The sequence below is a fragment of the Rhincodon typus genome, chromosome 4 (assembly GCF_021869965.1).
Source record: "Rhincodon typus isolate 14 chromosome 4, sRhiTyp1.1, whole genome shotgun sequence".
Classification (NCBI taxonomy): Eukaryota; Metazoa; Chordata; class Chondrichthyes; order Orectolobiformes; family Rhincodontidae; genus Rhincodon; species Rhincodon typus.
Genome location: NC_063335.1, coordinates 43,622,117 through 43,644,593, shown reverse-complemented (window position 1 = coordinate 43,644,593; position 22,477 = coordinate 43,622,117). Strand labels below are relative to the sequence as shown.

The 22,477-nt window shown below is 40.8% G+C and overlaps 1 protein-coding gene across 1 annotated transcript in view; it reads left to right on the top strand.

The window, feature by feature from the left end:
- The first annotated feature begins 561 nt into the window (after window positions 1-561).
- The window catches only part of bmp6 (bone morphogenetic protein 6), a 110,342-nt gene continuing 88,426 nt past the window's right edge, over window positions 562-22,477 (top strand). The window contains exon 1 of the mRNA XM_020529650.2: window positions 562-1,257. Coding sequence (XP_020385239.1) covers window positions 813-1,257 — 445 coding nt within the window. The 5' untranslated portion in view covers window positions 562-812. The remainder of the gene's footprint in view (window positions 1,258-22,477) is intronic.

Here is a 22,477-nt window from a genome sequence, read left to right as displayed (position 1 = left end):
CACCGGCCAGTGTATTCGAAAGAGGGAGAGAAACCCAAGATTTCACCCCCGCCCCCTGCAGAAATAAACACTGCTAGACTGAACATTTCCGGTTAAACACTGTCCCATTATCAAGGAGCAAGGAATGCAGCAGATAACCGCTAAAATAACACTGAGTTAATAGCCAACTCGGAAAGCTGCTCCCTGGTTAGAATGTTTGATTTGAAACGGATGTAGTGACTCCCAAAGACAATATAACTTCGGGTCTATAGCTTCTGAAACGCATGCATCCGAAGTTTTAGAATTTAAATAGGTTCATGAACTTCAAGAGAGAAAACAAACTTCAGCGCTGCAGCAGAGTTCTTTTAGCTCCTTCACAAATGGTAAGCGGGGGGAAGATACAAGCAACGAATCTAAGCATTTATTTTCCCTTGGAAATGTCCCACCCCCACACACACACACAGAGCAGCCAGACTGATGAATGGGGAGGAGTGGAGAGCGCAGCAAAAATCCCCGCCTCCGCTTGCGCAAATGGAACGTTGTGTCGGCCGTCTGGGTTGTCAATCAGGTGATGTAACAAAGGGTTTTGGAGTGTTACCTGCTGCGAGGTTCCAATCGTTCATTCACAAGATTTGAGGAGCAGGGACTGTGTGTAAGAGAGCGCGCCATACACAGGAGCTCGCTGGAGAGCTACAACCTTAGGGCTCGTGTCTATTTATTTATATAGATATATATACACACACACACACACATAAATCATATTTATATTCAATAGAAAAGCTTTGTTTTTGTTTCTGTCCCCGTCTCAAAGTTTTGCATTCTGTCGGTTCACAATGCGCTGGACAATGGGAGCACTTTCAATGGAGCAGGGAGTCGGGTTGCTGTGGACTGGCTGCTTGCTGCTGGAGTGGCTGGCGGTGGCGGGAGCGGCGGGCAGCCTACTGCTGGACACCGGCGACATGCACTCGAGCTTCGTGCACCGGCGCCTCAAGCAGCACGAGAAGAGGGACATGCAGCGGGAGATCCTCTCCATCCTGGGGCTTCCCCACCGACCACGGCCGCACTCGCACGGAAAGCAGGACTCGGCGCCGCTCTTTATGCTTGACCTGTACAACGCCATGTCCAGCGGCGGAGGCGGCGAAGAGGAGGAAGAGGATGGCGAGGGCTTCTCGCACCGCTACAGAGCCGTGTTCACCACGCAGAGCCCGCCGTTGGCCAGCTTGCAGGACAGCACCTTCCTCAACCAGGCCGACATGGTCATGAGCTTTGTGAACTTGGGTAAGGCGAAACTTCCTCTACTCCTGCATACTTGCATCAAAAGTCATTTTGCAGTTGTCTTCCTCCCTTATCGCCCTTTTTTGTGGTAAATACGATGATAAGGGTGCAGGGCTGTATTCTTTCTCTCTTTCTCTCTCTCTCTCTCTCCCCCTCCCTCCCCAAAAAAAAATGGATCTGGGTGCAGGAAAAAGATTGATTTATTTCACCTTCTTTTCTTCCCCATCCCCCACCAGCATCTAAGAGCGCCCCAGTGCCAGGCACTTAAACCTCTGGATGGGACTGTATGTACCCGAAGCAATATAGCAAACGTGCCCCATGAGCACACTCAACACTCAGCATTTGTGTAATACGCGAATGTCGGCGTCCAATAGTTAAGAGGTGTTTCCAAGAGTTTAGTTAGCCTTGGAATTTAGTCACTCATCCTGTTAAACGGTCTTGAGAATGAAGTGAATGCAGTTGCAAGTCCTAATTTAGCAAATTATCAAGTGATTTTTGTTTGTTAATATATATGTATACATATAAAATAAACGTACCATTTTGCTGATATTTAAAAAAAAATGTTTAAGCTTATACTAGTGGCCAGGAAAGTGCCTATTCAGTATCAGAAACGTTACGCTGAAAGTGTGGGCGGGTGGAGCTATTAAAATCTTAACCCAATTTTTGGAGTTCAGAAGATTGTTATCCTTCGCATGGCTGGCTGTGCACCTGTCGCCCGTGTCGATTTCAGGCAAAAAAAAAGTGCGATTCTCCTTTTTTTAAACTGAGAGTTGGACTTCGTTCATAAATTAGATTTAAGTAAATCCATGGCACACAATGGAACAACATTAAATCCCCAAGGTGTTGCATACCTGCACCTGCGATATTTTGTCTTTGAAGATACTGTGTAATTACCTGTAAACATGCAAACTCAGTGTCCGGCCCAGGGATATTTTAATTCCCCTGCCCACTTCTCCTTTTCTAATATGAGACTTCCCCTGACTGCACTTGTACTTTTCTTTTAACACAAATGACTGGCAATGATTTAGTCAGGATTTCTGAGACCAAATGTTGACATCAGACTCTTCTGAGTTGATTTGCCACACATCTTTAGCTAACGAGTAAGTCCGCAGTCGAGCCAGTCACTGGGTTCCGAGCAGGAAAGGAGCTTTTCTTTAAAAGAGCCTTGTTCATGATGGCTGGTAATCTGCGTGTTAAAACAGGTTCCTGTGGGGTTGGTAGTATTTATCTGCGGTCAAAACATCCCTTGCTCAAGAAAGTTAAAGTATTTGCGGTTTTAAAAAAAAGGTAGAAGACATATCAATTGCAGAAGCCAAAATAATAGCTTTACATTTAGCCACTGGAAGTGAATACCAGTAGCCTGCTGATTTGAATGGACAGGGAAGGTTGGTTGCTAATTGTTAAGGACACTATTCTGTTCGACCCTTAACCCCACTCAGACCCCCAAGAGTCTGAAACTTGAGTCAAATAGATGCTTTGAATACATATATGTAACTGATTTTATCAGAGCTTTGCAGTTCGAAAGCTTTGTATTCTTTCAGTTGTGAAGAATATAGGATTTGCCCATCATTGTTGTTAAGAAAAAGTCTTGCATTTTCGTAGAGCCTTTTATCACCTTTGCATTTTGAAGCACCCACCAGCCAATTAAATCCATTTTGGAGCTGTAATCTCTGTTCACTGTGGTAGCAGGCAGGTTGGTAATGACCATGGTAACTTGTATTGTGGAATAAATGGTAGCCAGGTCTTTTGGGAGAATTCCCTGACTCTTGAAATGTGGGATCTTTACACATACCTGAGAGAGTGGATGAGGAGTCAGTTTTAAAGTCTCATTTGATAGATGGATGCCTAATAGATGCCACTGAATTTCGTGGTTCTCCCATCTGTTATGGTGCGACATTTAATAACTAGTACTTGCTGCCTTTAATTACCCTGAAACTGATGTATGATGCAAGGCTGTAGAAACCAGCATCAAATTGTTCATTTAAAAAAATGAATTGTGTGCCTATGGTCCTTCCCTGAAGGAGATAGATCAAGGTTCCATGTTAGAGCTAGGGATTGTACAAAATCAATCTTTTCCATTCAGTCCAGCACTAAATAATGCATTTTGTCTAGTGTTGGAGTATCCTGTAAGATTAACAGTGGACTGGGGGTGTTAATCTATCTTTCTTGTGCAGAGAGAGATCCTCCTTGCTTTTTGTTCCAGCTGGCTGGAATTAAGTTGTTGAGTTTGGTGCATGTGTTGTACAAATAGGATCTTCATTGTGCCTTTTTTATTTCAATAAATCAACAATAAACATTAACACATGGGAGAATAAATATAGTGAATAAGATGTTGGGGGCAGTCACAAAGTAATATTACACTCCAGGGCTCCTAAATTAAGGGCGAGAAGCATGACCAGGCAGTTTGTGTTGGAGCAGGCAGCATTATATTTTTGGTGTTCATTCTTTTCTGATGTATAATTCTGGCATTTCAGAGAACAGGTAATTTATTATTTTAACCAACGAAGTTAATATCTTGTGCTGTCAGTTTTTAGCAATTAATTTAATATGAATGACTGGGAACACTAACGTAAATAAAACTTGACAACATGTTTTATATTTAGCTGTTGAAGGGAAATCTAATTTTACTACTATTTGTAAAGAGTGCCAATGAAGGTTGTTCACCACAAATATTCTCTGGATGAGTACAGTATCCATAATGGTCAGTTGTGTGTGTGTGTGTGTGTGTGAGGAAGAAAAATTATTTCAATTTTGCGGTACTTCTCACAACCATCTCAGATGTCTCAAAGTGATTTACGGCCAAAGAAGTACTTTTGAAGTTTAGCCAGTTGTTGTAATGGAAGTGATGTGGTGAAGGATCTGCACATTGCAAGTTCCCACAACACAAACAGCAAAGTGATGATAATCGGATGTTCTGTCTTTTTTTTTTAAAGCTGCAGTTTAAGGGATACATCTTGGCCAAATAACCCATCTGCTCTTTTTCAATACAATGCCACAGGAATCTTTTACATGTATTTGAGCAGGTAGATGGGAACTTCGTTTAACATCTCATCCATGGGGCAGCACTCCCTCAGTTTTTTTTAGTCGCACCTTTTTTTTTAAATCAGAGATTGTTCAGAGATGTTGTAACACACCGCTGGAGCAGGTGGGATTTGAACCCAGGACTCCTGATTCAGGGGTAGAGACATGACCACTCTGCCATGGGAGGGCCCCCAGCTGAGACTTTTTTTACTCAAGCTCTGGGTAAAATTGTGACTAAGATAACGCTAATGCAGAAAATCATAAGATTGCTTTGTTATCAGAAATGCAAAAAAGTGGGGGAGGGAGATGCAGAGGCGGTTCAGAGAATGTCATAAAAGAAAGGTCTGAAGAGAAAGAAGACTTGCATTTACGAGCACTTTTCATGTCCCAAGGTGCTTTAGAATCAGTACAATCCCTGTTGTAATGTTGAAAGTTTGTACATGTAAGGTGTACTGAGGTTGTAAAGGATTCTTCACTGGAGGGCAGTATAGATCAGGGAGGTAAAGGGGATTATCAAGTAGTGGGTTTGAGTACCGGACATGGAGGGTAAAATTTTAAGTGATTTGAATTTTTATGAAGGAACGGAGCCTGCAAAGCTAACTAGAACAGTGTAGGAAATGCCAGTTGTATACACATTAATTAGGGTTTCAGCAGTGGGAGAATGTAACATATGATCTAGCAGCAGGCTATTGGGGCTGTGGTTGGATGCAGCTGGGGTTAAACAGTTTTAGTGGATGAAATGTGACATTTCAAGCACTCTCCTAACTGGAACAGAATGGTTGCATATCCTCTATTCAACCTGTGCAAGTGACTTGGGTAATTAAGGGAGGCATAGAAAGTATGAAGAGTTTTTAAATGAGATTTGAAAACAGCATTCAACTGAATTACAGTTGTAAAATCTTAAGTGATTTAATATCATCCGGTATTAACACTGAGATTTTCTAAGAAAGCATTGGAGAGGTAGAAGTTGTGGTTGTTGACCTTTCCTGTGGAAGCTGGCCCCAATCTATGAAGTGAAACTGTCGAAATGAACCATGGAGTTTGTATGATTGATCTTCTCAATGCTTTCTGGGTGAATGATCAGAATGATGAATTTAGAACTGGGGGAGGGACTTGGTATACGTTGGACCATCTATCTGATGTCCAGTCTTGAGTGAACAATAATGTCATTCACTTAAAGATCGGAAGGACAAAACCATCATCCATGGTTCCTATCACAAGCTCTCTGCTGTCATCTGAATCCCACTCACCAGTACTGTTTAGATGGTAGACTAAGGTTCAACCACACAAACTGAGCATTTGATTCTATATCATTCAGCCCAAAGACACTTCTATTTGCGTCTCCATTATTAAACTATCTCTACCCCATCTTCAGCCCGTTGAAACGTACCTTTGTCATCTCCTACCTAATTTCATCCATTGCCTTCTCTGCTGGCTTCCACACTTTATAAACTTCAACTTATCCAAAACTCTGCAACACTCCCTCTTGCTAATCCACCCCACCCCCTGTTGATTCACATTTGCCTTCCAGTGGCCCAACCATTCAAATATAAAGTTAAAGTTTTATTATGGCATTGGCCTTCCCTATCTTTGTAACATATGTCAATCTCTCAGATCCTACTCTGAACTCAGCACCATCTTTAAATATCATCTAGTCTATTATCTCCACTCTTTGCCATTAGTAGTTGAATTTAAGCCACATAGATCCCATTTTCCATATCTCTCTCTCTCTTCTCTCCTCTCCCCTTCCCTTCAGATCTTCTTTAAAACCTAACGCATATTGAATTGTATTTAATAAAGTTGATAAGCAAGAGAGATGGCTATTGAGTTACTGTGTGTTACCTGAAAATAGTACATGCCAAGAAATTTTAGGCTGGCTTATCAGGAGTTGACATTACAGTGAAGTTAGTTTTAAGTTTAACACAGTGATGGTTTATTTCTCTTATCCTTAAAAAGCTAATTGGCAAATTTTTAAAAATTAGTTTTGGAGTGACGGATGGCAAGGTGTTTCAAGGCAGTGAAATGGAATACTGTTTTAAGGCTGATGAGATACAGGAAGGGTCGATTATGAATCTGATTACAATTGATTACTGCTTTGAGTTTTAAAAGTATTTGAAACTGAGAAATGTGGAGTCCAGTTATGTACATTTAAAAGTAGGTGTTGCCCGGTTAAGCCTTAGAGATGCCAATCTCTGATGCAAGTTGCACCGGTGACCTCCAATCAGCCTTGGTTGCTATGCAACATGGCTATTTTACATTGAATCTGAATTTAACATTCATGTACAAGATTGTAGTTATAAAGTATTTGTAGGTGTGCCCAACAATTTTCACTATTTTTGTGAAATTCATGACCTACTTTTAAGGGAAGGTTTTAAAAGGGTGTTGAAGTTGGAAATTTAAAAACAAAAGTGCACTTTAGTGTTTTTCGAGTCCTCAACACAGTGAAGTAATTCATGCAGTTAATATTTTGAAACAAAAAGCAAAATATTCCAGATGGCTAGAATGAAAACAAATGCTGGAAATGCTCAGCATGTCTGGCAGTATCTGTGGGGAGGTAAGCATAGTTGCTGTTTCAGGTTGATGATCTTTTAGTATGGCTAAATTTACTTAGTGTTGACTGCTATGGAACGATTCCACAAGTCCACTTTTCTAATGGGATTCAGTCTGCATTAAAGGTCAATATTGGTCAGAAATTCAGGTTTTGTAGCCTTATCCCTGACCCCATGAAGCACAAGAGCACAACACCCTGCCAGGATCATGTTTGTCCCCTGCTTAAAGAATGAGTAATATCCTATTTCTCTTTCTGCATTTGAAATACTCCAGATAAACGTATAAATGACCACTTGACTGAAGAAACGAAGGTAGAATTTGGACTTGCTGAGAAGTAGAGTTGTGTGTTTTGTGTTTAGTGTCATTGAGCAGTTTCTCATAAATGTGGCACTGAACCCAGCTTTGCAGGACATTCCTGAGTTTGAGAAATACTGGTTGACTTTTTCTCCCCAGAGGCAATTTCTATTGGGTTTATCAGCACTAAACACTTGATCATTGCTTTTGCTGTAGGGTTTTGTTTTGTTCCTTTGGAATTCCATCTGTGTGGCAGAAATGCTTGATTGGTGCATTGTGTGTGTGGGAGGGGGGGTGGTTTGGAGAATGGGAGGGTCGGTGTAAAAGGGAGAGGAAGAGGAGGAAGCAATTTAAAATAAAAGCTGCTGTAGAGTGCTTTGAAAAGCACTGGCCTTTTTTTGTAGCAATGGAATATGTTTGCCCAAAAGGGTTTGATCTCTACGAAGTACAGCCTTGACTGTCAACTTCCATCAAGTGTGATAGGAAGCAGCCATTTACTGGAAAACTGATGGGCTGGAATGCATCACAGTTTTGCTCACTTTAAAAGAGAGATTCGTTCATGCAGCATTTTTCGTGACAGCTGGATGTCTCCGAGCACTTTGTACTAAAAAGTATTTCGATATTTGTAATCACCTTTAGGAAATATGGCAGTCAAGTTGTGCACAGCAAGGTCCCAAAAAACTGAAACGTTGACGATGACCAGGTAACCACCACTTGCAGTGTTGATTGAGGGCAATGTATTGATTAGGACACTGAGGTTAACTCCCTTGTCTTTGAAACAATGATTTGGGATTTTTCACACCCATCCGCATAGTTTAACATTTCACCCAAAGCACCTCCGACAATGCTGCTCTCCCTCAGTATTGTACAGTGGAGAGTATCCAAGCACTTGAGTGGGATTTGTATCTGTGCCTCAAGGTTCCGGGTTCAAAAGAGCCACAGGTTGGCAGTTTCATAGAATATTGTTGCAGTTTGCTATTGATGCTTCATAAAACCCTTCAAACAATTTTTACCCTTCGGGAGAACAACAGAAACACATCAGTATGTAGAATTTTAGCAGGAGATAGGATGGGGGCTGGGTGGAATGGTTGTTCAGAGGGTCAGTGAAAACTCGATGGGCCAAATGGCCTCTTTCCACACCGTTGGGATTCTATAACTGAAAGCAAAGATACAGCTCCAAAGAAAGAGGACGATTATAGGAAGGGAATAAACCAAAGAAAGAATCCCTTGTTCTTTAACTAAGAATTATGGAAATCTGGGCTACAATTACAACTTTCAGTTTTTTTTAATTTTCAAAGACACCAGGAGACTGAGGTATTTTAGGTTCAAATATGTTTCACCCTGGGGCAACTCTCAACATGGCGTAGTGTGGTCCAACACCCTTCCCTTGATGCACTATACTGCACACTACTGAATTAGCTCTTCAATTCATTGTTTCATCGTAGTTGATGTGAGAAATCAAAGTCATTTTTGAATTTGGGATGGTGCTTTTTAAGATTGACTCCCCTTTATCCTATTGAGTAAGCTGTAAAGGCAAGAGCTTTATCAGATTAGCCTTGTATACTAAGTGACTTGATACTCTTGATATTGCGCCGTGTGAAATTTCCTCAAAACAAAAGTACAGCTAAACTGCAGGTACAACCAGCATATATATCAGTAACGCTGGTCTGTCTGTGGGTGGTCTGCACTCCTGGGTCAGCAATTCATATTGCTGGCCTGTACTTGCATGAACAGTAGGATTAATGTTGTCATTACAACCATGGAATTAATGCACCGATATGAGTTGTGCACAAGCACTCTCACTTGTTTTACTGGTTGTTTGGTGCATAGTAATTGGGGTAGACCTCATCCCAGCAGGAACCAGCATTACTATCAGTGAATGAAACTTTTTGCTTAAGCTATGACAGTAAGTGGAATTTAAATTCAATTAATCAAATCTGGAATTGAAGGCATGATGTAACTTTACCTCAATAATACCCTAATGTCCCTTTTGTTTCTTGACCATTCTACACCCCTGACCAAAAGTTGTTGTGGAATTAACTTGTGCATCTGTGTGCTAGCATCATTAGTTAAGTGCAATGTAACCGTTTCTTTCTCTGCATTAAAAATATAGTAATTTAACTATAATATATGTTACAAAGGGAAAGATAGTCAAATACGTATGTTGGAATTGAAAACCAGGCAGCCTTTTGGCAACAAATGAAGGACAAATATTGGTTAAAAACAAGAGGCAGAAGAAAAATGATTTTTTGTTGACGATACTGCAAAGTAGACTGAGGGAAGCTCGAAGGAATCTAAAGAAGAAGCAAGCTGATGCTAGTGGCCCCGTAATGCTGTTGTGAAGATGATAAAAGATGATCATGTTAGCCGAATCTTTTTGTGCCCTTTTGGAGAAGCTAACAAATGTTGAGCAGCTGTAAAACTAATGTATAGCCCAGTGAATAAAAGATTGGCCTATTGGTCCTCCTAGAGTTTAACATCCCTTCCCATGTGATATAATTAATCATTGTTTTGCGAGACGTGGACCTGCTTATGGAAAATCCATGCGCCAATAAACGTTAAGAAAATTGTATCATCTTTGGCCAGTCTGCAGGCAAACAATGACATTTAGATTCTGTGAACTGACCAAAGCTTAGTGAGAAGAATGGTGAGGAATTAGGTACATTGTTAATTTGCTTCGCAATTGTCGTGCATGACCAGTTCTGACCTTTGTTCCACACTCACTAATACAGTGGTTCTCAAAATGTAGTCCACATTGAGTTGGTCCAAAATGCAAGTCAGTGACGCACAGTGCCATGGTCAAGGTCACGCAAGAGAATAGGTCAAAACCCTCATCCTTACTATTTACAGGATGCCAACGCAACCATACTGGCTTGCAAATGCGTGGACCAAGTCAGTTAAAAGCATGAACTCGAACGATGTCATCTTAAAGTCAAGAATTTATTTATGTTACTACTGATTTTTTTTTTGTTTGAATGATGCAGATGCAAAGTATGTATTAGTTTACCAGAAGGTTGTGATGTTATAAATTAGGTTACTTCAAATAAAAATTAATATGCAAGATATGTTTCTACAACATGAACGTCTATATTTTGTTCCCATGACTTCAATGCAGGAAGTTTACCTGCTTTTGTTTTATTAAGCGTATCATGTTTAGAATTGGAAAAGCATCAATATTTTTAGTTTCCATAAATTCCCATTAATTCAGATGAGTTTCACTTTGTGGTGACAACTGGAAGCGAGTGTGGTAGGATTGTGCGTGATCTGCGCTTTTTGTGCTGGCAATAAGCGGTCCTTAGACAAGCTTTGAAAGCTGCTGCATTGAATGGTTGAAGTCATTGGGTTGTGTTAAATATTTTGTTTCTACAAGCATTGCACGACTTCACTCCATTATGTGTGTTTTATATATTGTATTATTCTTGCCCCTGGGCCTTATCTTACCAAGTGATTGTGGTGTTTAGCTGTTATCTCTCATGTGATTTTGTGTTGCTTTTCATGCTTCCCATTGTGTAACTAGTATCGTATTTCCTTAAGACACATAATTTAACTGCTTTCTATTGGCTGCCTAACTGGTTTCTGTAATAAGGAGACTTTGCTTACCGTGTGGCCTAATATTGCAAATTAATAATGTTTCTATCTACATGATAAGCATGTTTGCAGTGGACAAAAAGGCCAGAACATTTAGTTAAATAATTCCACTTTTGCCCTAGAGGGCTTTTAAATAAGCATATAATATTTCAGTTAGGTGGTTATTAGAAACTTAAATGATTGGTTTTACGTTGCGTGGGTGTTGGTGAAATATTGTAAAATTTAGTTCTTTGAGGCTGTAAATAATCTGTGCTTGACATGTGACTGGAGTCACTAATGGAGTACAGTAATGCAACCTTTTTCATCTGTGAATAATTCTTCATACGAATGTGGACATGTTGCGAATTCTTTCTCTTCCAACTGCCTACTTTTGATTTTAAAAAAACAAGCTAAATCCAATGAGAGATCCCAGAACCGTTTTTTAAATAGCCGTGTGGAAAATAACCAGCACGTGAAAGGAACCTTTTATTGTCCCAGGTTTTATTCCTGTTTGTTCCACAAGAATTAAGAATTTAGCCTTTAGCTGGAGCGTGGTTGGTAAGTGATCAGGCTTTTCTAGTTCTGGTGGTCTGCTGTCACTCACTATCTGGGTTCTCATTTGGGCATGGAATGTGTAAAATACAACCCCAGTATGAGTCAATACCTTCAGGAAAGAGGGATGAAAATTTTGAGGGGATAACATTGGAATCTTCCCCATTAGTACCTCACTTTATGTAAACTGTGCTAGCAAATCTCTGCTGCATCTTTGCAATCTAAAACAGTTTCTTTTCCAACAGGAAAAGTTGAATAAATAATTTGACCTGATTTTTTTAAATAAAAGGAACCCATTCTTTGAACTGTGCGTCTGGTAAATAAGTGCGTCTTGTTTAGTTTGGATTAGGTCCTGACACTTGTTTGCAGCCATACATACACAATCAAAGGCCTGAAAGAGGAAATCTTAACTGTCTGATCCAGACTATCAAATGTTGGAATTTTGTCGCAGCTCCGTAAGTTGGTCAGTGCTTTTTTAAAAAATGGATTAAAGCAATCCCTGGGAAAGTGGCAGCTGAGGGCCTTGTTTTGTGCAAGGCATCACTGAGAAGTCCAGTATTTATTGTCCATCCCCCGGTTGCCCTTGAGAAGAAGGGCCATCTTCTTGAACTGCTGTTGTCCATATTTAAGGTGATGGTTGGGGTGCTGATCAGTCAAGCTGCCCCCACCCTGGATGGTGTCAAACTTCTTGTGTTGTTGGAGCCCACTGATCCAGGCAAGCGGAGAGTATTCCTGATTTGTACCTTGTAAATGGTGGTTTTGGGAAGTTAGGGCATGAGTTATTTGCTGCAGGATTCCTATCCTTGGACTCTTGTAGCCACCAAGTATTTGTGTAGTTAGTCCGTTTCAGTTTCTGGTCAATGGTAGGCACCAGGATGTTAATACTGGAAGCATCAGTGCTGGTAATGCTATGGAATATAACTTGCTGCTTAACTGCATAAGGCTGATTGTTGAACGATATTCTCTTGCTTCAGCTATCTATTGCCTGGCACCTACAGTGTGAATGTTATTTACTACTTATTAAGCTAAAACTGAATGTTGCCCACATTGATGTGCTGGATCCTTTTATAGTATACCTTTTTGATCAACTAATACGCTATGGTACTGTCTTCATCTAAAATGCAGATGGTGGAGCTAGATCGGTTGGTGCGGTGGTCAGTTCCACAAATTATACCGTTCAGTTTCCTCTCTCCCATTCAGGAGAAGCTGAGTAGGAATGTGCATGTGGCACTTCTTAGGGTGATCAATAAAGGAATAAATATTGAATCGTGCTTAAGACGCAATACTGCATCACCCTTAAAATTGCAGATCACGTCAAATCCATCTGGGTGCAGACTTTAGTGTTGATTTTAATTGTCATGCATGGGTCTGTTCTGCCACATGGGTGTGGTTTGAATCTCATGAATTGTGACCTTACCATGATCTGTGCATACAAGTATTTCTGCCAGTGTTGGAGCTTTTGTACCTACCAGGTAGCAGATTTTGGGACACCAAAATGAGCTTACTACTTGGAACTGCAGTTATTGCCAATGCAGAAAATTGGTAATCGTTATACAATTGCAGGCTAGACCATGGAGCACGCGTACCTGAGGTACATGTCTTTAAGATGTGTGACATGTTGACGTGAGCTTCATTATTTGCTTTCCTGCATTTTCAAGACATGAAATATCAACCGTTATTAAAGCTCTTGGTCACTTTATATCATTAACATGGTGCATGAAACTTTGAATATGGAAAGCTTGGTCCTCTTCTGAAATTTGCCTTTTGCTTGGTAACTCTGAACTTCATTGTGCTTGTGCACCCTGTTAATATCATCTCTGCCAGTGTTGTGGAGTTGCACTGTCTTGTTGGTAACCTTTGTTACGATTTGGAGTTGGGTTTGGCTTGGCCTTTGGGCATGCATGTCCAGGAAATCTCTCAAGTCCCTTGGTGCATACAGTGGATTTGGGGATGGAAGCAGGTAGCTCCGTTGGCTGGACGGCTGGTTTGGACTGCCATTTGACACCAACAGCATGGTAAGAGACAACATCATCTCCGCATCTGCCCTGTCAAGACCCCTCAGGATCTTCTGTCTCAATCAATTCACCTCTTAATCTTCTAAACTCCAGTGAAAATAAGCCTAACCTGTCCAATCTTTCCTTATAAGACAACCCACCCATCACAGGTACTAGCATACCTGAGGTCACTTGCTATGATACAGTGATAATATCATCAACCTGCCACTTTAAAGGCATACTGACCATTAGACACAACAAGAATTACTGGTTAAGCTGTTTCTTTTTTGGTATTAATTTCGATGAAGTATTGCTGCCATTTGATGGTTGGCTTGTTGCAACACTGCAAGAATACAGCATCTTGTTCTATATTCCCTTTATTTAACCCTTCATCCAATTCTGGAGCATCCCGGATCCTTTTTGGAATACAAGAGTTCCAAGTTTCTACCAATACCAGACCATGCTAACTTAGGTTTGCTCTTTACTGGCTTATTCCTAATTTTAAACAAATGCTCCCATTATTCTAACTTTGTTACCAGGGAAAATTTGTCCATTTCCAACACTTTTTTTAATCACCTTTTGTCTTCAGCGCAGTACGTTCTATTTGATGGTTATGAGCAATGTAGACAAAATAAAATTTCAAAATCCTCAGTAATGGCCCCTGTCATTTTCCTGTCATCTCCTAAGTACTTGCAGCTGCTAACAAGCTAGTGTATTCAGTTTCTTTTTATCTCTCTCTGAACACATTTAGTTTCTCATTACAATTGTGAATTGCATATATTCTTTGGCGTAGAGTTTCCTTTGTATGGTCTCAGAAGTGGCAGCAGCTGGCATGATGTGAATGCCGCACTGTAGACCCCAGATTTATTTTACAACAAACAACTGATTTGGTTTGTCATGCTACAGGTGATCTGTTCTGTCGTTGGTGGGAGAAAAATAAGAATGATAGCAGGCTGAATCAGAAATAGCTGCATTACTTTCCAGGTGTGTGTTGAACATGAGTGATCCAGAGTTATGTGACCAATGCTTGCTGAAGTGTAGGCCAGTCGTTATTCAAGTGATGCATGTACCAGGAGAAGTTGGCTTGCCTGCCCTTTGCCACCTTGCTCCGGATGATTTGGTTCATTTTCCCCTTGTATGGTCAATTTAATAATTCTTTAATCTCTAAAATCGCATGATGCTTTTTATTGGAGGCTGTGGTGTGACCTTATTGAGGTTTCTAAAATCATGAGGGTGAATAGCCTTGGTCTTTTTCACAAGGTAGGAGAGCCCAAACAGAGATTTAAGGTGAGAGGGGAAAGATTTTTTTTAAAAAAAGACCTGAGGGGCAACTTTTTCACACAAAGGGTGATGCTTGTATGGAACAAGCTGCCAGAGGTGGTGACGGAGGTGGGTACAATTCCAACATTTAAAAGACATCTGGATAGGTATACGAATAGGAAGGATGTAGAGGGATATGAGCCAAATGCTGGAAGATGGGACTAGATCAGTTTAGGATATCTCGTCAGCGTGGACGAGTTAGACCGAAGGGTCTATTTCCGTGCAGTATGACTCTGACTCTATACGTGCAACTCTTGTCATTGTCTGGCAAGCCTTTCACTGAAAGTTTTTGTTAGTTGATGATGATTCTTTGAGTGTGGTAACTAAAAGAAGTTATTTTGAACCTAACAGATGACTTTTTTTTAATTAGAAGTATGTATTTATTTTTAGAGTATTGCTTGGCTTCTTTGTAATAGTTAACTTGTAATTAGTTGCCTGAATGGTTGAGCAAGCATGGTTTTTGAGTCCATTATATTTGTTTATCTCAAAATATCCAATAGATAAAGAACACAAAAATTAAGGATTAATTTTTAAAATTGCAAGGTGAAACAATAACTGTGGTCGGAAAATTGCAGCAGTGATCATTTTACCAACGAATACTGTCCTTTGGACCATTAGTCATGTTTACTTCCCGACCCTCTGATAAATCTGTGCTTTTTATCACTGGAAGAATAATCAGTGGCAACTTGCATAATGTCTCTAAAGGTGTTCTCCTTTTTTTTTAAGAAAAAAAAGTCATAAGTGCTGCATGCTAATAATTACTGAAGAAAATTTGATATTGAGCTATTGAAGGAGATATGGGAGTAGGTGATGAACTGTTATTTTGGACGTAGGTTTGAAAGAACATCACTGAGAACACGGGACTAGGCAATGGACAGAGTGAAACTCTTTGTGGTGCGATGCCACTCTGACTTGGAAGTGTTTGAATAGACAGTTAAACTTGTAATTGAGGCATCTGGGTAGAGTCGAAAGGGGAGAAAATGCTCCCAATTGGGGAAAGATCAAGGACAAGAAGACACATATATATTTATGATAATTGGCAAAAAGGACAAGAGATATGAAGTTTTTTCATTGAGTGATGAAGGTCTGAATTCCGTTGCTGAGAGTATGGATGGGGACAGCTCAGTCAAGGGACTCGAGGGATTTGTGTTATTATCTGAAAAGGAAGAATGTGTGGGACTATAGAGGGGATGACCTCAAATGCATTGGTCGTTTGGAGAGCTAGCTTAGATGCAATGGTCCCAATGATCCTTTTGCGGTAACAATTCTCATTGACCCAGTGATTAGGAATGAGTGCCTAGAGGTCTGTTTTTTGATCGTCCAGGCTCCTTCAGTGGAAGGAAAAACCAAAACAGTTGTTCTTAAGGAGGTCTAGACAGGCATGTAGATGCAGTTGTTCATGATCACAACCCAAACTGCAAAAAAAAGTCATGTTGGAGGGAATAGTTGGAGACGAGGAACTGGCATTTTGTTCCTGCCAGGTATAACGTGGTTGAGTAGCGGCAGCGGTGGAAGAGATCAAAATTGGCCTGGTTTTGGATATTTCCAGCTTCCTCTGAGTCTCTCGTTGGGTTGAGAGACGCTTATTGAGGTATTTGAATTGAGCTTCGGTTCAAATGGGTGACTGATTTTTGACACTAAATGTCACTGTTTGGGAATCAGAAATCCTCTGTGAAGCAGACAGGAGCTGCAGGTTTCCCGAAGGTTCACGACTGTTGTGACATGCCTTGTGGGGCACAGGAGCTAAGGGGCTCAACACTGATCGTACCCCTTTGCCTCCATTGATATTCTCTTTACCACAAAGGCCATAAGACATAGGAAGTAATCCATTGAATTTGCACTGCCATTCAGTGAGGCCAGGGCTCACCAGGCCTTTTACTCAACACCCTTTGTGGACTGCTGGGGTTGTGCCCAGATGTGAGTACTTGCTGCAAGTGTTTCCTTCCTAACCACAGATCCTGTTGTTCAAGGCAGCTGGCTGGGAAACGAAGCGTCAAGCTATTGATTTTTTTTTTATATAAAACCATTTTCAGTCAATCCAACTCCAATTTCCCCTCCCTTGCTGATAATGATCTCTCTCCTTTTTGTTTTGGAAAGAAATACTTGCATGTTTCGTAACAACAGGATGTTTCCGACTCTTTACACACCATGAGTCACTTTTCAAAAGTATGGTCACTATTCCAATGTGACAATCACCTTGAGCACTGCAAGGATCCACAAACAGAAAACCTTTTTGAAGGGTCATTGGACTCAAAATGTTAACTGTTCTCTCTTTACTGATGCTTCCCAACATCCTGTTTTTCTCCAGCAATTTCTGTTTCTTTGTTCCACTTTTTTGAAGGTTCAGTTGTGACTTCCCTGAGTCTCAAAGTTCCAGGTTTAAGTCTGACTTCAGGCTTTGAGCACAGAAGTCCCGACTGGCATATCCAGTGCACTGCTAAAAGTGCAGAGTTGGAGGTGCTACCTTTTGGACGAAATATTAAACTGAACGGGTGGATGTAAAAGTTGTCAGGGTTTAATTAGGAGCAGCATGCCAATAATCTTGGCTCACTGTTCTACAAACCATCACCAAATGTATAAAAGTCCCAGTGAAACTACCAAATATCCAATTTGCCTGACTGACTGTTACCCAGGATAAAAGCCAACCACCAAGCTCCTTCAAACGTGAGTATTTCTGAACTGAACCAGAGATGGGCAATAAAATTTAAGCCCCTCCCAATTGTTCACTACCCCAGACAAAATTGGAATGAAGTGCAAATCTATCTGAAATCGGGGCTCTCTTCTTGCCAAGCTGGTAAGAACTGGATTTTCTGATTTCTGTGGTTTGAGATGTGTCACAGCTTAAACATCCTCCATCTGTGGAAAGAGGTGTCAGAATTTCTTGTGTGTTGCAACTTTTCATGTTTTCAGCATACACCTGTAATTAAGGTGCAAAAATCCCAGGAAATTATGGGGTGAGTATCTTACACCATTGCGTATATAATTTGATGGGACTTTCCTGCTGCATAACAAAGACACTTGTCAATACTTTGAATAAATAATGGTCAACGTGTTGCTCCCTCAGTAATAATGAGTTGGCCGCGTTAAAATCGTGCATAATCACCACAGCTACTTAAACCATTGCAAAATGGCACTGGTGGGCTCAAAATGGTAGTTGCAATCAAATAAATTGGTTTTGCTTTTCATTAAGAAATAATGATTAAAAAGATCTGTTGATGGTAAAACAATTATCAATATGCAGTTCTGACTGTTTAGGGTTATTGCAGGCAGCTGTGGTAACAATGCAACCTGAGTCAGAAGATTGTGTTCGAGTCCCACTCTATGATTTGAGCAGAAAAATCAAGGCTGACACCTCAATGTAGTGCTAAGGTATTGAAGACAGTCTTTCAGATCAGATATGAATCTAAGGCCTGGTCCTACTTGGCCCAATGCAATAGATCCCATGGCACTATTGAAAAGTAGAACAGAAGGTTTATCCCTAGTGTCCTTTGTTTAACCCTAGTGTTTCCACCACCGTTAACAGCACAAAAAGTCCTGTTATCGCTTTGGTCTTTGTGGAAGTTGGCTGCAAGCAAGTTAGGTACTGAATTTCCTACATTACAACAGTGATTGCATTTCAGAAGTGTACAAAATAGAAACAAATGCTGGAAATGCTCAATGTTCAGCAGGTCAAGCAGAATCTGTGGAGATAAACACTTCAGATCAGTGACCCTTGAGGTCTAATGTTCAGAGTTCAGTTTGATGACCCATCAGAAGCATTAATTTTCTTTGTCTTTCCACACATACTTCCTCACCATTTGATGATATTTTAGCGTTTTCTGTTTTCTTTTGAATTTTCAGCGTGTTTTTGCTTCAAAAGAATGTCGATGGCTGTAAACTGCTTTGGGCTGTCTGCTGAATATGAAAATGGCTAATTAAATCCAAGATTTTCTATAATTCTCACTGTTCTTGGTAGACATGAATGTCTTCCAACCAATGTACACGCTTTTCTCTTGCTCTGTCTATCTTGTGCTCACTGTGGAGCCCCCTGAATTCACCAGGTAAGACTGATGGAAGAAACAGTAAGACATTGTGGATCCTGCCATATGAGCCTGTGATGCAAACCACTGCCAACCCATGGTTGGTTAGATAGCTGCCACCATCCTGTTATCCTGACTGGGTCTGCAGGGCCAACTTGGTCTAAAATTGTGTAGACAAAAACATTTCAGTAATCTGATGCGAAGGAAGCTGTTTGTCTTAAACAAGATTCAGTTTATTGCACGATGGCAGTTAGGTACAAGTTACATTCAATGGGCATTGTTGCTAAGAAGATTGGAAGATCTGGGATATCACCTTCAATGTCCTAAGGTGTTCTGATCTCGTCTGCCAAGTCCTTTTGACAATATAAAATCACGTAAGGCTCACTGCAGTCTTTCAACATCAACCCTTTCAGAACAATTTCCTTATACAACAGATCCCAGGGCTAAGGCCAGCTGATTGTATAGCCATTACATTGTCAGCTCCACTGGCCCAAGATCTATTTGTGGAAGGCAATAGAGAACCTGTTAGCTGGTAGATTTGGCTGTTCAATGGGACAATTGGTACAGTACGACTTCCCCCTAGAATCACAGAATCCCTACAGCGTGGAAGCAGGCCATTCACCCCATCGAGCCCATACCAACCCTCTGAACAGCATCCCAACTTCTAATCCACCTAACTTGTACATCCCTGGACATTGGGTAATTTAACATGGCCAATCCACCTAATCCACACATCTTTGGACTATGGGAGGAAACCCATGTAGGCAAGGGGAGAACGTCTGTGTGGATTTTGCACAGTCGCCAGAGGCTGGAATCAAACCCGTCTTCCTGGCGCTGTAAGGCAGCAGGGCTAACCTCTGAGCCACCATGGTTGGGCTGGGATATACTGAATCTTGTCTGCTGCTGGGGCTGTTGCCTGTAGATCCATTCAACATTTAATTTTCCACATTAGGAGAACCACATAGTATAGGACTGAATTCACTGTGTAGACTGGTCTTGATAAATACAGTGTCTTCTCTGAAGTGATATACTGAAGTGATTTTTAATTTTTATAACAATCTTTACTTAGTTTATTCAATTCAGTTCACAACTTCCGTGATGGAATTTGAAATCACAATCTCTCCATTGCTCATCCAGTGTTGAAAGTATTAGGCAGCTGTACCCATTTATATCCGTCCCTTCTGTTTCTTATTCACGATTGGGCTTCCATTCACAAATTCTTTCCAGCTCTCTTCTTTGGTTTGCTCTTTGATAGTTTTCCATTTACAGTAGAACATTGTTGCTTAGTCTTTTGGGAGTTTGTACTTTGAAAGGAAGCAATGTGATGGGATTTGTGACTGGTTTTCAAATGAAATACGTCAGGCCTATAATGACTTTAAAGCCTTGGATATAGAGAGTTGGGTAATTCTGAATAGTATGCGCATATTTGGAAAGCAGTTCAGGCCAGAAAGACCTAAAATGAATTGGCTCAGGCTGCCAAGTAACCCCCTTTTTTATATATTTTCCATATTTTTGTTACCTTTTTTAATATAAACATTTACAAGGTGTTAACGTCCACAGGAAGGGGGAAGCCTCAAACACTGAGTTTGTTTACTGAATATGATCCTGTCATACTTTCTGACAGGCTGAAAGAGGCCAGTTATATTGCACAATTAAATCTGGTGCAAAGTAGTTTTAACGTTACGTTGATGTCAACCAGATTAAATTCTGGCAAGCTATATGAGGCCATTCTGAGAACACATGTCCTACAGGAATTGATGCAAAGCAAACTCTTATTAGTTTTCAGTCGCATTCTCATTCAAAACTTCCAACTTTTTAGCTACTTTATGCTGACAATTTGAAGCTTTGGTGAATAGTCCTAGGATGTTTGGCTAGGTTAAAGATGCTTTACGAATGCATGTTTTTATTGGCAAAGAGCCAATAGGTGCATCAGCTACTTAGCAACGTCAAATTTAGCTATCTTTTGATTGTTTGGAAGCCTTGTCTCGCTGCAGAGGTAAGAGGCACCAGGAACCAATCTCTAAATAGATATCCATATTTACCAGAGAACGCATACAAATATTGTCAATGCTGGAAATCTGAAAAACAGAAGAAGCTGGAAATACTTAGCCATTTGGGAAGTGCCTGTGGAGAAAACGGAAGGTCATTAGAGGCTTCAGACCACAGCTTGGGAATTAGAATGTATTAAGATGAGCGATATTTTCCTTTTAAAAGGAATGCTTTACAGGAGAAGAGTGATAAAGCAAAAAAGACAAATCACATACGAGAGGAAATGTAATGATTTGTGAAATGCTTAAGTGGTGAATGTAAGATGATCAAATGAAAGAGGTACACTCATCTCTCACTCCCACCTATTGAACAGTCATAGTCTTGTCTGTTCAAGAGAATCAGACCGGTCAGGCTGATTCCTATGATGCCAACTGCTGGTCAGTATTTAACTTTGACCAGACACAGTGCTGTCAAATAGACTGGGAATGGGTATACCCTGGCACCTATGCATGTTCATCCAATACCATCATTACATGAAACTGCTGCAGTGAGGCTCAATGTGAACTCGGTTAGCAATACCATGTCTTCCTTCTGGACAGCTCCTTGGTTGAAATGTGGGCTTTTGACAACTTTGAACCCTTAACTCCAATGTTTTCTTTGCCAGTATCTACTGTTAATGTGGCATGGGTTTACTGATGTTTCCAGAAATGTGGGGACTGTGCAGCTTTGCACTTGAGGTGAGGTTCTTTCCCATCAGAGCACTCCCAGTGAATACCACCATGACCATAGTGTTCACCTGTATGCTGCCTTTCAGTGCAGTTGGGTCCACATTACTTTTTCTAAATTTGCCTTTGATTGGAGTCATAGCCATTTACAACAAAAGAGAGTCCATTCATTGCATCAAGTCCATGCTGCCTCTTTAGGGAGTAATCCCGTCAGAATACCCATCGGCTAATAAAATACTTTGTGCCTCTTTTATGCAGTTTATTTTTCTTATACCATCCCTGCCATTTGTCTCCTGTTTTGGACCCATGCATAACACAAGTCATTCTACATGTATTGCTTGTGAGCTGTGTTTTTCTCTCTTCCCTAGTTGCATCCCTTGTGGTTTTTTCAAATGTGGTTCGTCTGTAAGATCTCCCAATCCTGAGGAAACATCTATGAGGTCCAAGACACTGCCTGAGTTCAGTTTTTCATTTGTCTTACCTGATCCGCTGAGTGCTTCCAGCCTTTTACTGTTTTTGTTTCCTCATTTAACAGCATCACTAAAACAGCTGTAAAGTGCGAGCTATATCACAGTGCTGCTATGATGGTCAGTTCAATGACACAATTACTTCAAATTGAACGACCAGCAATAGCATTCAAATTGACATTTCTGCATTGTTCATTTCAAAGCAGCTGCATTGGAATTATAAAATAATTGGAACACACAGGAGGCCATTTTGTTTCATTATGTCTGTGCTAGTTCTCCACAAAACCAACTTTGCTAGTTCTGGGCCCCATCTTTTTCCCCACAGCCTTGCAATTTTTTTTCTCTTGTTGCTTCTCCAATGTGGCACAGTGTCCCAGTGGTTAGTACTGCTGCCTCAGTGCCAGGAACCCGGGTTCAATTACAGGCTTGGGCGACCATCTGTGTGGATTTTGCACGTTCTCTGTGTTTGTGTGGGATTCCTCTGGGTGCTCCGGTTTCCTCCTGCAGTCCAAGGATGTGTAGGTTAGCTGGATTGGCCATGCTAAATTGCCCATCGTACTCAAGGTTGTGTCAGTTAGGTGGATTAGTCATGTGATATGCACAATTACAGTGGGAGTGGTGGGTGTTCTGGGTGGGATGCTCTTTGAAGGGTTGCTGTGGACTTCATGGGCCAAGTGGCCTGTTTCCACACTGTAGGGATTCTATGAGTTAACTTTTTGAAATCC